The sequence below is a fragment of the Erithacus rubecula genome, assembly GCF_903797595.1.
Source record: "Erithacus rubecula genome assembly, chromosome: 3".
Classification (NCBI taxonomy): Eukaryota; Metazoa; Chordata; class Aves; order Passeriformes; family Muscicapidae; genus Erithacus; species Erithacus rubecula.
Window position 1 is genome coordinate 115,131,058 of NC_136689.1, and position 13,235 is coordinate 115,144,292.

The following is a 13,235-nucleotide window of genomic DNA, read 5'->3' on the forward strand; positions in this document are numbered from 1 at the left end:
TGTTTTGTGTGATAGCTATAGCCCCACTATTCCAGATTTTAGGTTTTTAAAAACATCACTGAAGTTATAAGAAAATATAAATTATGTAGTGAGCAGTATCCCATGTTGGTCATCAATAAGTTGTTCTTGTCACAGAAATGATAATGATGATATTAGTGCTGACACCATCTTGGATTTGTGTTCTTCTGCACATTTGTTGTTGGCAATTCTGGTGAAGTGGGGTATTAATGGAAAGGAAATTCCATAAAAATGATGCTAAAAATAGGATTAAAATATATCATAACATCCGACAAATGGTGGTCTTCTTGTAAACGTTAAATCTTTTTGTTTGTTGGACCCACAGTGATTTTTCTCTTTAAATGAAAATGTATCAGACTAACATCCTGTTACCTAAATGTTTGCTTTGGTCGGTAAATGCCCAGTATGTTTAGGATACTTTTTGACATGTGTTTTTGTTACCCCTCTCTAGCCAAATAAGCCACAGTTTTGCTCTTTCCCTCAGATTTGAAGGGAGGTAGAAAGCTCTTTCTGCCCTATACACAAATTATATGGGCTGGGTAAGTGCTTGGAGTACAGACATTGAGGTTCCAGTGCTTTTGCCTGATATGGAGAACATGAGTAGAAGGAACAGGAACATGGTATCAAAACAAACCAAATTATAGTCAGCAAACAGGATGATAAACTTCCTGGAAGCTTTTAGTTATTGCTTAAGTTGATGTAATGATAAGTTCAGTTTGTGCATTTTTTTGAGCTCTTCTTTTTAACAAGAGGCAAAGAATTCAACAGTACATACTTCTGCTTCACCATTTAGTTGCTGGAATTTATTTTCTGACAAACATAGCTGTTTCTTTTAGTTGTATATTTTATTCTTTTAGTTAGTTGCAGTCTAGCAAACTTGAGAAGTCAAGACTATCACTTAGTTCCATAATTCAGTCAAAGATATTTTAAGGATGAGGGCTGCTGCTATGTAATTGGCCATACTATTTTAGGATAGAAGGTTAAGGTCAAATCTCTTGTGAATGATGGTTTTGTTTATCTATAGAGATAGTATCCATTCTGTAAATTACTGCACTGCAGTCTTCACAGTAGAAGAGGCTAGAAAAATATTTTGAAATGAAACTCTGTTTCTTCTAAAAAAAAAAAAAGCCTGTGGAAAGTTTCTAACTGTGGATTTGGCAACCTCCCTCTGTTCTTATCCCAGTTTCTTTCACATGCTGCTGGAAAAAAATCAAAGTTTAGCAATTAGTAATTTTTAACAGGCAGTTTCGAGAAAGTAAGATAAAGCCTGAAGGACCAAGCAATCTGCTTTTCTTTTGTCTTCCTTCTGACAGAATTAGTTAGTGTAGTGCCTGCTTCATTTGTGTGTGTAAAGTATTAATTACTCTTCAGGGCTTGCACTTCATAATTTAAAGAGAACCCATCTTCCTGCAAGTTTTTGTTCCTTAATTTTTTATATAATTGTGAAAACTGAACATCTGGAATAGTGTTAGTAGAGAGAGCCTCTTGCCCTGACCTCACTGCTTGCTTGCCTCCTGCTGCTGACCATGCCTACATGCTGGATCTAAGGGAAGAAGGAAGATGAAGATGTTTCTATCAGGACCATGTAGAGGCTGAAGACTTTTAAACTTGATCTTGATCTTTGGTCTCTTCTTAAAGCTACTCTGTAGCTGTGGATCTGCTCCTGAAGCTACTTTGCCTTCATTCCCAAGCCATCCCTACCACTGTAGTTCCACGACTCAGATAAGTTGTCATCCATGACTGGTGCCACTTATAACCTGTTCCTTAAAAGGGGTAAATCAGGCTTTCTAGTGCAGAAACAGCACATTGTAGTCAAGAAATGAGTCTGCGATCACAGTAGCTTTTATTATTTCCCAGCAGATGAGCCTCTGCATGGCTCACTGTCTGCAAGTGCGATGCCTTTGGCTGGCCCTGGTATGGCAAATTGTAGTGGTCTGTTGTGGAAACAAGGAAAACCTGCAGATTTCCTCATCCAGAGGACACATGGACTGTAAGATACAGAGCTCTTAAAGACAATATCAAATATTGTTTTCCATCTATTTATGGTTTCTTGATTTCCTGGTCCCACCAACACCATTGTTCCCTTGTGTTGTTCTTAGAAATCTGGTGTCTGGAACTTTGAATGGTTTAGACAATTCTTTTTTTTTTTTTTTTACTTTGGAGAATAGGAACTGGAAGTGTGTTGCTCACAGCAAATTCATGAATGAAGTAAAAATTATTAATTAAAGCATGTTCCATATCCTTATGTAACCTTATGTGGAAAGACTCAGTGAGACTTCAGTCTGTGGAATCAACGTGGGTGTTTTGGTAAGCAGCACTGTGTCCTGGAATGAGCAGTATTCAGTGCTGTCAACTCTGGTTGAGTATTTACAGATGGCATCTGCCACCAGTGTGCTCTGTTTGTGCTTGTCTGCAGTTATCATGCAGGTGGTTTGGTGAGGAGGGTGGTGTGCATGTTGCACTGACTGCTGCATCCTCCTTTTTATTTAAATATTGGCCCTTCAGACTGTCCCCATGGACTGACTGGGAGTGACAGTCTCCTTGTACTATTTTTACAGGCTTAATATCTAAAAAAGCCCTACTTCTCTCTGCTTCAACCAGAGGATGCTTTAAAGCTTTTGATTACAGCCTAGAAGAATGAGACTCTTATTTCAGGAAAAGGTAATAATAAACTGTGTCATTGTTAGGGTCCCAGAATTTGAACAAAAAATTTTATTAAGAAGGCAAAATGATTTTATAATCAGGTTTTGTTTTCTTTTTCCCTATAAAAATGAATGAAAAGGGCAAGAACAGCCATACAGTCTGTGTTCTTAAGGAACACATGCTTCACAGACAGGACAGTGTGTTGTGCAATTATGCTGGGGACTCATCAAAGCCAAAGACAGGCCATAGCCCTGCATAAGATGAAAAAAAGAGCCCATGCTTAAATAGCAAAAGGATAAAAGAAAGGACCAGTGACAGGAGGATAGCCTGTGAATGTGTATGAGGTTATTTCTCCCTAGCATGAATCCTGGTCCATGCTTCTTGAAATTAGGAATTTATTTGACAGTGAGACAATCCAGCTAATAAATTCAAATAAATCCAGTCAATAAATTCAAATGGTGTGGCTTTACACCTACATCTCTACACTGGATATTAAGATGCTCCATTTAGTTTTCTAAAATCATATGCTCTGTGATCATTGTATCCTTCAAGATATGGAACCTCTTTGATGGATGTAAATGGTGATTAGCATGCAAATATCCTGTGGTATAATTAATGTACAGTGGATGTGTAGATATTTGCTTTATGTACAGCATAAAGGAAAAAGAGAGCTAATTTTTTTATCATCTACTCTTTTTATAGTTATCAAACAAATAAAAAAATAAAAGATGAACTATGCTTTGAATTTGCACAGTTGAAGCATCCCATGAATCAAATACAGTCTAAAAAATATTATTAATTATTACTTTTTCATGGCAGTTGGCTCAAAACCATATAGGCAGATGGAAATTCATGAGAACAACTCAGGGCAGGGAATAGAGACATATAACAATCTTTTGTTTGTATGAAGCTGTTTGTAAAATAATTTAAATTTTTGTGTTATTGTGTTCTTTTTGGAATGAAGTTAAGACAACTAACATTGGCATCTAATTTTCAGAAACCGGTAGATTTCCTCTTTAGTTGTTTTAGTATTTGTACAATAAACAAGCATTCTGGTTCAAATTGAAAAACATTAAATATTTATAACACACTGCAGTGTTGATTAAATGATCATTGCACATGTGGACCTGTTTTAATGGCAAGCAATAGGAATTATCCAAGACATGTTTCCTTATGTAGGGAAGCACTGATTTCTACTGATTGGGAAAGAACTTAAATGGGATGTTTTGGCTTTTTTAATGTGATCAGGAGCTGGCACTTTATAGAAGTTCTATATTCACTACAGCTTCCCTGCAGGCCTTGCAAAGAATTGAAATTGTGTAAGAAAGCTGCTGTTTCATATTCTTCCTTCCTTTGTGTTTTTCTTGGCATGAGTGTGCAAGTGCAAATAGCAGCCAGAATGTGCACTGAATAGTGTTTGAGAGTACATTTTATTTATGCAACTCTGAAAATAAAAATTGTAGATCTCTCAAGCATTCTTATTCCTAATTAGCATCTAGCCATATTAAGCATTAAATAAATTTATAATTAAGGACTGTGCATTCCAATATTAGAAAAAAAGTGTTGTGTTCAAAACCAAGCCTGTAAAAAGGGGTTGGTGGGCTTCCATTATTATTATTATTCCATTACCTGACAGTATTTTTTAGGTTTCTCACCTTATAGGTAGGAATGTTGGTTTGATTGTTTGTTTTTAATAAGCTGCATTAATCATGAAGGACCAAATAATTTGTTTTCCTTGGTGCTGAGTTAACTTTCTTATTCAGGTACAATAAGAATTAATACTTAAATTTAAATTCTGAACGTGGAGATATGTTATTTCAGGTTTTCTGCTCATAATAAGTGATAAAGATCTTAGCTTCCTTAATTCTGGTGGATATTTTTGAGTTAGAAAAGAGTCATATTTGTCTTCAAGTGTGTTAATGGACATTAGAAGGATATAGGAGATGTATTGATTGTAATATTGTAGGATTGTAATATTTTTGAGATTTAAAACTACTATGTCTCAAATCAGAAAATCTAAATAATTATTTTGGAGGGGCCATTTGTGACAAATGTTTCTCATCTTGTCCTCTCGTGTATTTCTCATCTTTTACACTTCCTGAAATTACTGATTTGCTTAAAGAAATAAAATTTTATGTGTAGAATTAGAGTTGTCTCAAAAATATTCTGGGAATGTTGAGTTCTTCCTAATTGGTCTTCTCTACTAAAAAAAAAATAGTTTAGGAAAAATCCTAATTTTGCAATTAAAAATTGATTAAAATTCAAGATTTTTTCCCCAAATTGAACAGAATTAGTTATGCTTGCATAAAAGAAGCAAAAACTGTAGTGTGAAGTATAAAAGCTTCAAACACATCAATTTTTTTTCTAATTTTGATTGCAATATAATGGGAACATACTGTGACTTCCAGATGTACACTTGCTCTGAGGTTTCCTAGACTCGTGTTTTGGTTTGCCAGTAGTGCACACAGCTGAATTCACTGAGATTTCCTAACAAGAACCTAGTGTTCTATAAATTCAGGAAACAGCTGACTTTTATGAGAGGTAGGCTGTAATGGGAGACGTCATTTCTTTTCCATTTCAGCTGGAGTGATAGGAGATCAGTTGTGTGATTAGCAGTACATTATTTGCTTCAGGACATTTACCAACATATGATACCATATGATGCATTGCCACAGGGAATTCCACATGCATGTGAATGGTTTTTAGTACAGAGTATCTTTTTCTTCAGAATGGAATTAAGAGGAATCTTGGCATGCTGGAAGCATTTTGTTTATTGCTCTGGATGCCTCTTGTTTGGTCAGGTTGTTGCAATCCCAGCAGACTGTTCAAAAATTCACAGGGGTCAGGCCAATCTCTTTTTTTGCCTTCCAGAACCTCTCTTGGTGATGCTGAGACTGGAATGTAACCCGTTTGTATTTTTAATGGGATAAAAGCTTGGTTAGCAGCAACCCATTTTACATAAAATATTTGCCAAAAATATTGGACAAACTGCCTTCTGATTGTCTTGCACATCACTTATGCCAGTATGTTGCCTTCTACTAAAGCTTTGGTTAAGGTACATTTTAATTAGGGAAAAATTTAGGTGCTCTTCTAGAAGTTTTCTAGTATGTGACATCAGATCACAGCAGCATGTGTGGTCCACCCAGACATCCAGCCTCTGGTTTGGTGAGATTTGGAATGATCTCAACTGTGAGTGTGTGGGTACCTCCGTCATTGCTCATCAGCCAAACTTCATTAAGAGCATAGCTAGTCCTCAGAAGAACAGCTTCCCAAAATAAGGATACTAGATATCCTTATTTTAGTGAGAGGATTCTTGACATCTGGGAAGAAAAGGAATAGATGTCTTCTGAGCTGGGCCAGGAAAAGGTTGTACTAAATCTTTTTGAGAATGGCTTTAGTGCAAGGAAGAGGGTGGAGACGTCGGACATCCTGCCTGGCTGTGTGGAACTGGACTTTAACTATAAATCTCTTATTTCATCTGCAATGGAGCTGAAAGGAAGGAAGGGATCAAAAGTGAAAGCTCAGGTGATTTTAGAGGTGGGGAACATGAGTTTAGAGGGCACTTCCGTGTCAAAGGAGGGAACTGACTTAAAAGTCTCACAGTGCATGAAAGAAAGAACAAGATGTCCAGTAAAAAGTTGAAAAATATCAGTGACCACAAAATGCAGAAAAGGTGATTGTGATACAGAAGAGGATGAGGGAAGGTTTTTTTTCCTCTACTATTTGAAGTTTTCTGATACGATAGAGAAAAAAAAAATATACATGATAGAGAATGGCTCAAGATTATCCCAAAATATGTGATCGTATTCATCATGTATGGGAAGATTATGAAGCTACATATTTTTTCAAAGCAGTAATTTCTGTATGTGTGTGTGTTTGTACTTATGAATTCATGTTTACTTTAGGGAAAGAAGTCAGGGATATTCTTTCAGATAGAGTGATGCCCCTTAGAATGGAGAAATGGATTGTTTGGTAGGTTGTGAAAAGAAATTATCTCTAGAATGGAAAACATTGCACATGTTGTCCATCTATTCCCTCTGTACTTACAGGCATTGGAATATGAAGCCAGCTTTGAAAGTAGCTCTAGGTAGAGCAGGGAGAAAGAATGGATCTGACCTTGGCTGATGCTCTCTCTGCTGGTTGTGATTCATCCAGTCCTGCAGGCAAGATGGGAGAAACAGGTGGTGCCTCAGCTGGTGAATCACTGGAGAGAGAAGAAGAGTCTTTTGTTCAGTAGCAGAAGCCAGCCTGAGCAGCTCCTGCCACTGCTGCTGGCACAGGTTAATGGGAAGAGGAGGGTCAGAACACAGTGTTTGCCACAGCTGCTACTGCTGCTGGAATCTTCTCTATTGATTTTTGTGTTTTTCCTTCTTGTAGCAAAATCAAACAAAAGTGCTTCAACAAAACTGGCTCGGTGTTCTTCTGGGACTTGGGATCTGATGTGCATTAATTATAGTGTGCAAAATTGCTAAGCTAAGTACTACCTCAATGCCTGTGGACTGAATTAGCCACAACAGACTGGTCAGCTGTAACAGGGAGCAGTTTTCTTCCCAACTATAGATCTTCATGTTCTCTCTAGGATCATTTGGAATACTGTGAAAAGACCAAAATATATTCCACCATCCAGATGCCTATAGTTACACTAAGAACACAAAGAGAGAATACATAAACTACAACTATTTTATATGTCTAAATTTATCAAGATGAAGCTATTATCATAGACACAAGGTTGTCTAAAAACATAAACATTTCCTTATAGTGTGTCCATTTTGTCTTTGACACTGTGCAAAATAAAATTGTATTGAATTTTAATGTTCATAACAGCTAACTAGCCTTATTCAGAAGGTTTTATGATAGGTAGAGCAATTCAGTTGAACTGATTTTCCTAAAGTGAAAATGTGCAGGAAATTACCTTATTAAAAATACATATGTTTTTTGCAGTGATTTTTCCACCTTGGTTTTGTTTATGGTACTGTAGATTTAAGGGTAGAAACACTGTTAAAAGAATTCTGACAGGAGAAATAAATAACTATTTATAAATTTGGGGTTTTTTGTATAAAACCCAATATTTGTTTATAGGCTTAATTCTAAGGATTATTGCTTAGTAGACTATTACTTTCAGAAAGACAATTACATATCTTTTGTGATACAGGAGCTCTGACATTATTTCTGGATTTTTTTATCTGTAAAGAAGTTGAAAACTCTTTGTGCCCTGGGAGTCTTCTGCAGGCAGACTTCTTTGTTTTCCCTGATTTCATTCCAGATGTCAGAGAAGTCATTTGTGCTGTTGGCAGCTCCTTGTGCTATCTGTAGCAGTGGTAGGTTTTTGTTTTGGTGTTTTTTTGTTTTTTTTTTCAACAGCACACAGAGCAACCATCAAGAAAAAAAACCTCACTGAACAACAAACAATGCAACTTTTATTTTGATAAGACCAGAAGTCAAAATCTCTATAACAGGAACCCAGTGTGTGTACTCTGTAAAAAAAATGCTGCTTCACAAAATGGCAGCTGATCAGCAGACAGGCCAAAACATTAGTGTTTATTTGTCATAACGAACACATTCTTTTATAATTCTTTGAATTTGGATTGTCAGTGTTTTATGGTTTAATTTTTATGCTCATGCCCATTGCTTCCTGAATTGTGTTACTGCAATGTCAGGCAAAGGGTAAAAGAATTAGAACAGGGAATAGTTCAGAAAGTATGTACAGTTCTCAGATAATATGAATGAAGTGTGTAATTAGCTTCATTGCTATTGTTAGGATAGGATCATCTCCAAATGATTATTTACCACGTTTCTCAAAGGTAGAGGTCTCTTCTCTGTACCACCATGGTACAGGGACCCTGAGTCACAGCCAAAAATAGAGGCATTTTTGTATTCCCAACAGGACCTGAATGGAGTCAGGGAATGTTAGCACTGAACTGTTATATATTTCCTATGTAGCTGCTCCCCTCTTCCAAAAGACTTAGTTGGAACCCCATGCTTTGGTCTGCAAGCTTGTCAGACTTGTAAAGATCTTGTAAAAACTTGAAAAGAAAAAATTTCTTACTATGTAAGAAAGAGACTCCATATTTAAAATTCTCCATATTTAGAATTTTATCAGCATTTTGGGGCATTTCTTCTCCAAAGCAGATAGGCACTGATCATGCAGATGCCATTTTGTGTTATTGAAGTTTCCAGAAGGATGCTTTAGAAACTTTAGGTTTGTAATTTGAATGCCAAGCTTTGTGGAGACAAGAGTTGTGGCATTCTGAGTGACTCAAGAATATTCCTAGAGTGACAGAGTTTTCCATAAACAGTTCTAAAAACTGACAAACAAAACTGGGTGTTGTTTTTTTAATGTGGGTAACAAACCTCCTCCTTTATATTTGTTTTTCATCTGGTCTTTGAAATGTAGACTGCTCTTTATGGTACCCAGCCAAGTTGCTGCTCTGAAATGTTGTGTAGTGATCTCTTAAAAGATAAATCATCAATAGTCCAGCTGGCAGGGAGTGCCAGGAATTGCTGTTTGCTGTTCTGCAGGGTTGAATGCCTATACTACAGCAAGGTCCATAGAATGCTGGTGGCACAAGGTGAAAATCTAGAGAATTACATTCTGTTTTTCCCACGTCTTTGTTGTTATTTGAGAAAACTAAGAACTGAAAGGAGGCTAAGGGGAACTCTGGAATCCACTTGAAAAGCTTTGTCCCTGCCTAGGTGACATTGCTCTGGGATCCTGGAGTGCACGTAGATATTTGTTGTTCTCTGTGTTTTATGTAATGCTATGAAACTTCTACACTAATGTAGATGAACATTGAAGTAACCTCAGAAAGATGTAATGTATAGTCCAATAAACACAGATGAGTCGTGATTTACTGACGTGTGTGTTTGAGGAAATTGTTTGAACTGATTTTTCACTTTGGCGATTTTTGTTGGTTTTTTGCATTTTTGTAAGCATTCCTACAGCTGTTTGGTCAGTCCAGGAGCAGGATCCATTCAATTGTTTCCTTGAAATTTGTAATTGCTTTGCTCCTTCATGTGTGTGTGGTACTTGAAGTAATGGTGAAAGTTTTAGAAGGAACTCGGTGCTCTTTCAGAGAAGTTCCTGACTTCTTGGTTTATTCTTATTTTTCGTTTTTATGTGTCCATTTCTTTAGTGAAATGTAAATTGTCTGAGATGTCCATTGTACTTTAATATTTTTACAAGTGTGTTTTTCTGTAGTTTATGCAGTTATGTTTTCAAAAGCTTATGTAATTTTTTTCCCATTAACTGAAGAGCTGACAGCTCCTGAGATGTTTCTGTCCGTCCTTATATATTTTCCTTTTAAAGTCTGTAATTTCTGTGCTGGAGTCCTCCTTACAGTTGTGTCTGCAAATTACCTGCTTTTTCTCTGCCTACTAATTTTTGCAGAAATGCTCATGATTGTCCTTAGTTGATGCTTAAATAATTCTGGAGATTTTTTTGAGCAAATGTGTTACTTAAGTTCAGACACATTAGTCTTTTCACAGTTGCAGTGCTGGATTGAAGTTATTTTACACTATTAAAAAAACCAATTACTTCTCCATCCTCCTGCCTGATGATGGCTGTCCATTCTCCCTAACAAAGTAGTAGTGCAGAGGTGTTATGTGTGGGGAGTCTGTGCTCCAGGAAGGGAGTTGATAAGGGGATTTATGTCCTGGAAACCTGGATTTCATCAGTGCTGTGCATTATTCTCTCCACAATGGGTGAAGTCTGCCAGGGATCAGCCTTGGAGGTAGACACATCCATTCCTACCTGCATCCCCCTGAATTGTCTTAACACTACTCTTCTAGAAAATGTGAAATTATTCCAATTATTTTGCAATATGTGCAGTTTGTAGAACTTCTTGTAAGTGGTTGAAGATTTCAAATGGTCACATGCATTGGTTTTTGGGACACAGCATTATGATTTTTTTTTCAGGAAGCAAATCTGCAGTTATAGAGATAACAGTGGAGTCCTGAGCAATCTGGTCTAACAGAAAGTGTCCCTGTCCATGGCAAGGGAATTGGGGCTGGATGATTTTTAAGGTCCCTTCCAACCCATAGGGTGTTCTATGATTCCATGACACTATGAACAGGTGGCAAATCTTAGGGAAAAAGCTCATGACTAGACTCTCCCTGCCGAATGAGTACAGCCAAATATTACAGGGGCTTACAAGAAGTTGCAGGAAGGGACTGAAGTTGTCCCAGGCTTCCCTACCTTGATTAGTGATTTGTGTCTGGGTTCTGCAAAAGTTTGGATTTTCCTTGATTTATTTTCTGATAACCTCTGCAGATGTGATGTCTGGGACAGTGCTGCTTGGACAACTGTTGATTGCAGCTGATATATTCTCTTCTTGACCTCATGACTCCCATCTAGTGTCTTGAATCACTTGGGAATAACTAATGCCTCTGCTCTCAGTTCCTTCTTAGTTTCACCATCAGCCAACTTAATGTTCACCTTCCTTCACAGTTACAGGAAATTAAGGTTTTTGAGATAACAAAAGTGGAGATGAGCAGTATGTTTGGTCTATGGGGAAATAATGAGAACAGAGAGAAGTTACAGACAGTAAAAATAGATGTGAGTTTCAGATGTAATTCTTATAGTTCTTTTTTCCTTTTCGATTCTAAAGCATATTTAATGGTGTTGCATGATTTAGTGAAAACTTCCAAAATTTAACTGAGAGTCATGCAGGCTTTCACTCTTTGTGGGATTGGTTGTACAGATAATGCACACAGCAAATTTGCCATAACCCCTGGGGATATTCTTAGCAAGGAATGATGTAAAGGGCTGTCGTCCACCATCAGTTAACTGCTGCAAATGAGTTAATGGTATTTTTTTTAGCACCAGTAAAACATTTAAAAGAAAGCACAAATAGTCAGGAAAAAGACGGGTTTAATGAAGTAGAAAATCTACATCATTGTAGAGAGTGATAGGAAACATACAGTGTGCTGGCACTATTCCAGACTTAATTCACTTTATGTCCTGGATAACTAGATTTGACTCTTCAGTAATAAAAATGTGTAGTGCCAGTTACATAGTCCTCTTCAGCAGAGAAAGGAGCATTGCTTGGGAATGAAAATGCTGAGGTCCCAGCAGAGGGCAAAAAAGGTTGCTGTGACTGCAATCTTTCCCCACAGTTATTTATTTCCTCTTTTATGGAATTCGCACCACTGCAGAATTGAGATGAGCTCATGTACAGTGTACAATGCACAGTGACTTGGAGCTAAATGGTTATGAAAGACATGACATTTGTGCACTTGTGGTGCCAGGTTTTAATGACTGAAGAAAATGCATGTTTGTGTGAAGAATTATCAATCTAAGATTTCACTCTACAATGTGTAAAAATTTTTTAGGGTGTACCAATATTTTTGTAATGAAGTGAATTATTAAAAATTAATTCTGTTATTTGTATTTGAGATATTTATTTCATTAGGAATTACTTACTGTACACATCTTCTTTTTGTGTCCAGCTCTTGAATGTAAAATGAAAGAAAACTTACAATTTTGCTATTTTGGTGGTGGCATTACTAACTTCTCATTTGATTCCCGGGGATTAAGTTCTTGGGGAGGGAAGGAGGAAATTTTCATTAAGCAAAACCAGGTGCAGCTGACTGTTCAAGCCAATTTGCATTACAATAAATTTTATTATTAATATGTCTGAAATCTAACTTTTGGTTGCTATGGTAAAAGTTACATGACATAATAGTATCTCCTGATTAGTTTAATTTGGAAAGTAGCAGCTTATTTTGGCTTGTCTTGTGCTCAATTTGTAAAGCAATAGAGTGAGATTTTGAAAATTAGTGTTTTCCTCTTGGTTGATTGTAATATGAGTGCAGGATGGAAGTGGTACCTCAGAATGTTCAGTTTCTCAGATTCATTAATATTTTACTCTTTTTAACACTATGTAGATAGGTTTTTCTATCATGTTAGAATAACAGGACTACTAAATGATTTATATATATAAAGTTCTTCTTTTAGATTCTGAATAATATTCTGATGTGGCTCTATATCCAGTTTGGGAAACAAATTTAAGCATAACATGCCAGAAGTTGTTCAAGTCTTCCTGAAATAACTTTTTCCTTATTTGTCTTGTTTCATGCAGGCTTTTCTTCACCGAATGATCCAATGTGCTGCAGCCAAGGTGGATAAAAATGTCACAGAAGAAACAGTTAAGGTTAGTCTCCTAATTGCATTTTTCTTGTTCTGTGTCTGATGTTTCGCTTATGTATGTTTTATTCTTTTGCAGATGTTGTTTTCAAATATTGAAGATATTCTTGCAGTTCACAAAAACTTCCTGTCCCTTGTGGAGGATTGTTTACAGCCAGAACCTAATGCACAGCATGAAGTTGGAACCTGCTTTCTGAATTATGTATGCTATCTTTTATTTTAGCCTTTTTTCCATGTCTTTCTTTTATTTTTTTGCCTTTATTAATTACTGTCATGGTGATAAGTGTACGAAGTCATGAAGCCTAAATATGACTTAATTCTGTAATGAAGAGCACTTTGAAGTTCATCTCTTGGTTACTTTCATGTCCCAAAAAAAAAAAAAAAAAAAAGGAGGACAGTGAAGTGAAGAAAGAACATACCAAATGACAAA

At 36.5% G+C, this 13,235-nt stretch overlaps 1 protein-coding gene across 1 annotated transcript in view; it reads left to right on the forward strand.

Annotated features, from left to right (window-relative positions):
• The window catches only part of PREX2 (phosphatidylinositol-3,4,5-trisphosphate dependent Rac exchange factor 2), a 165,863-nt gene that overhangs the window by 30,876 nt on the left and 121,752 nt on the right, over nucleotides 1-13,235 (forward strand). The window contains 2 exon segments of the mRNA XM_079301781.1: nucleotides 12,741-12,812; nucleotides 12,885-13,007. Of these exon segments, the coding sequence (XP_079157907.1) occupies nucleotides 12,741-12,812; nucleotides 12,885-13,007 (195 nt within the window).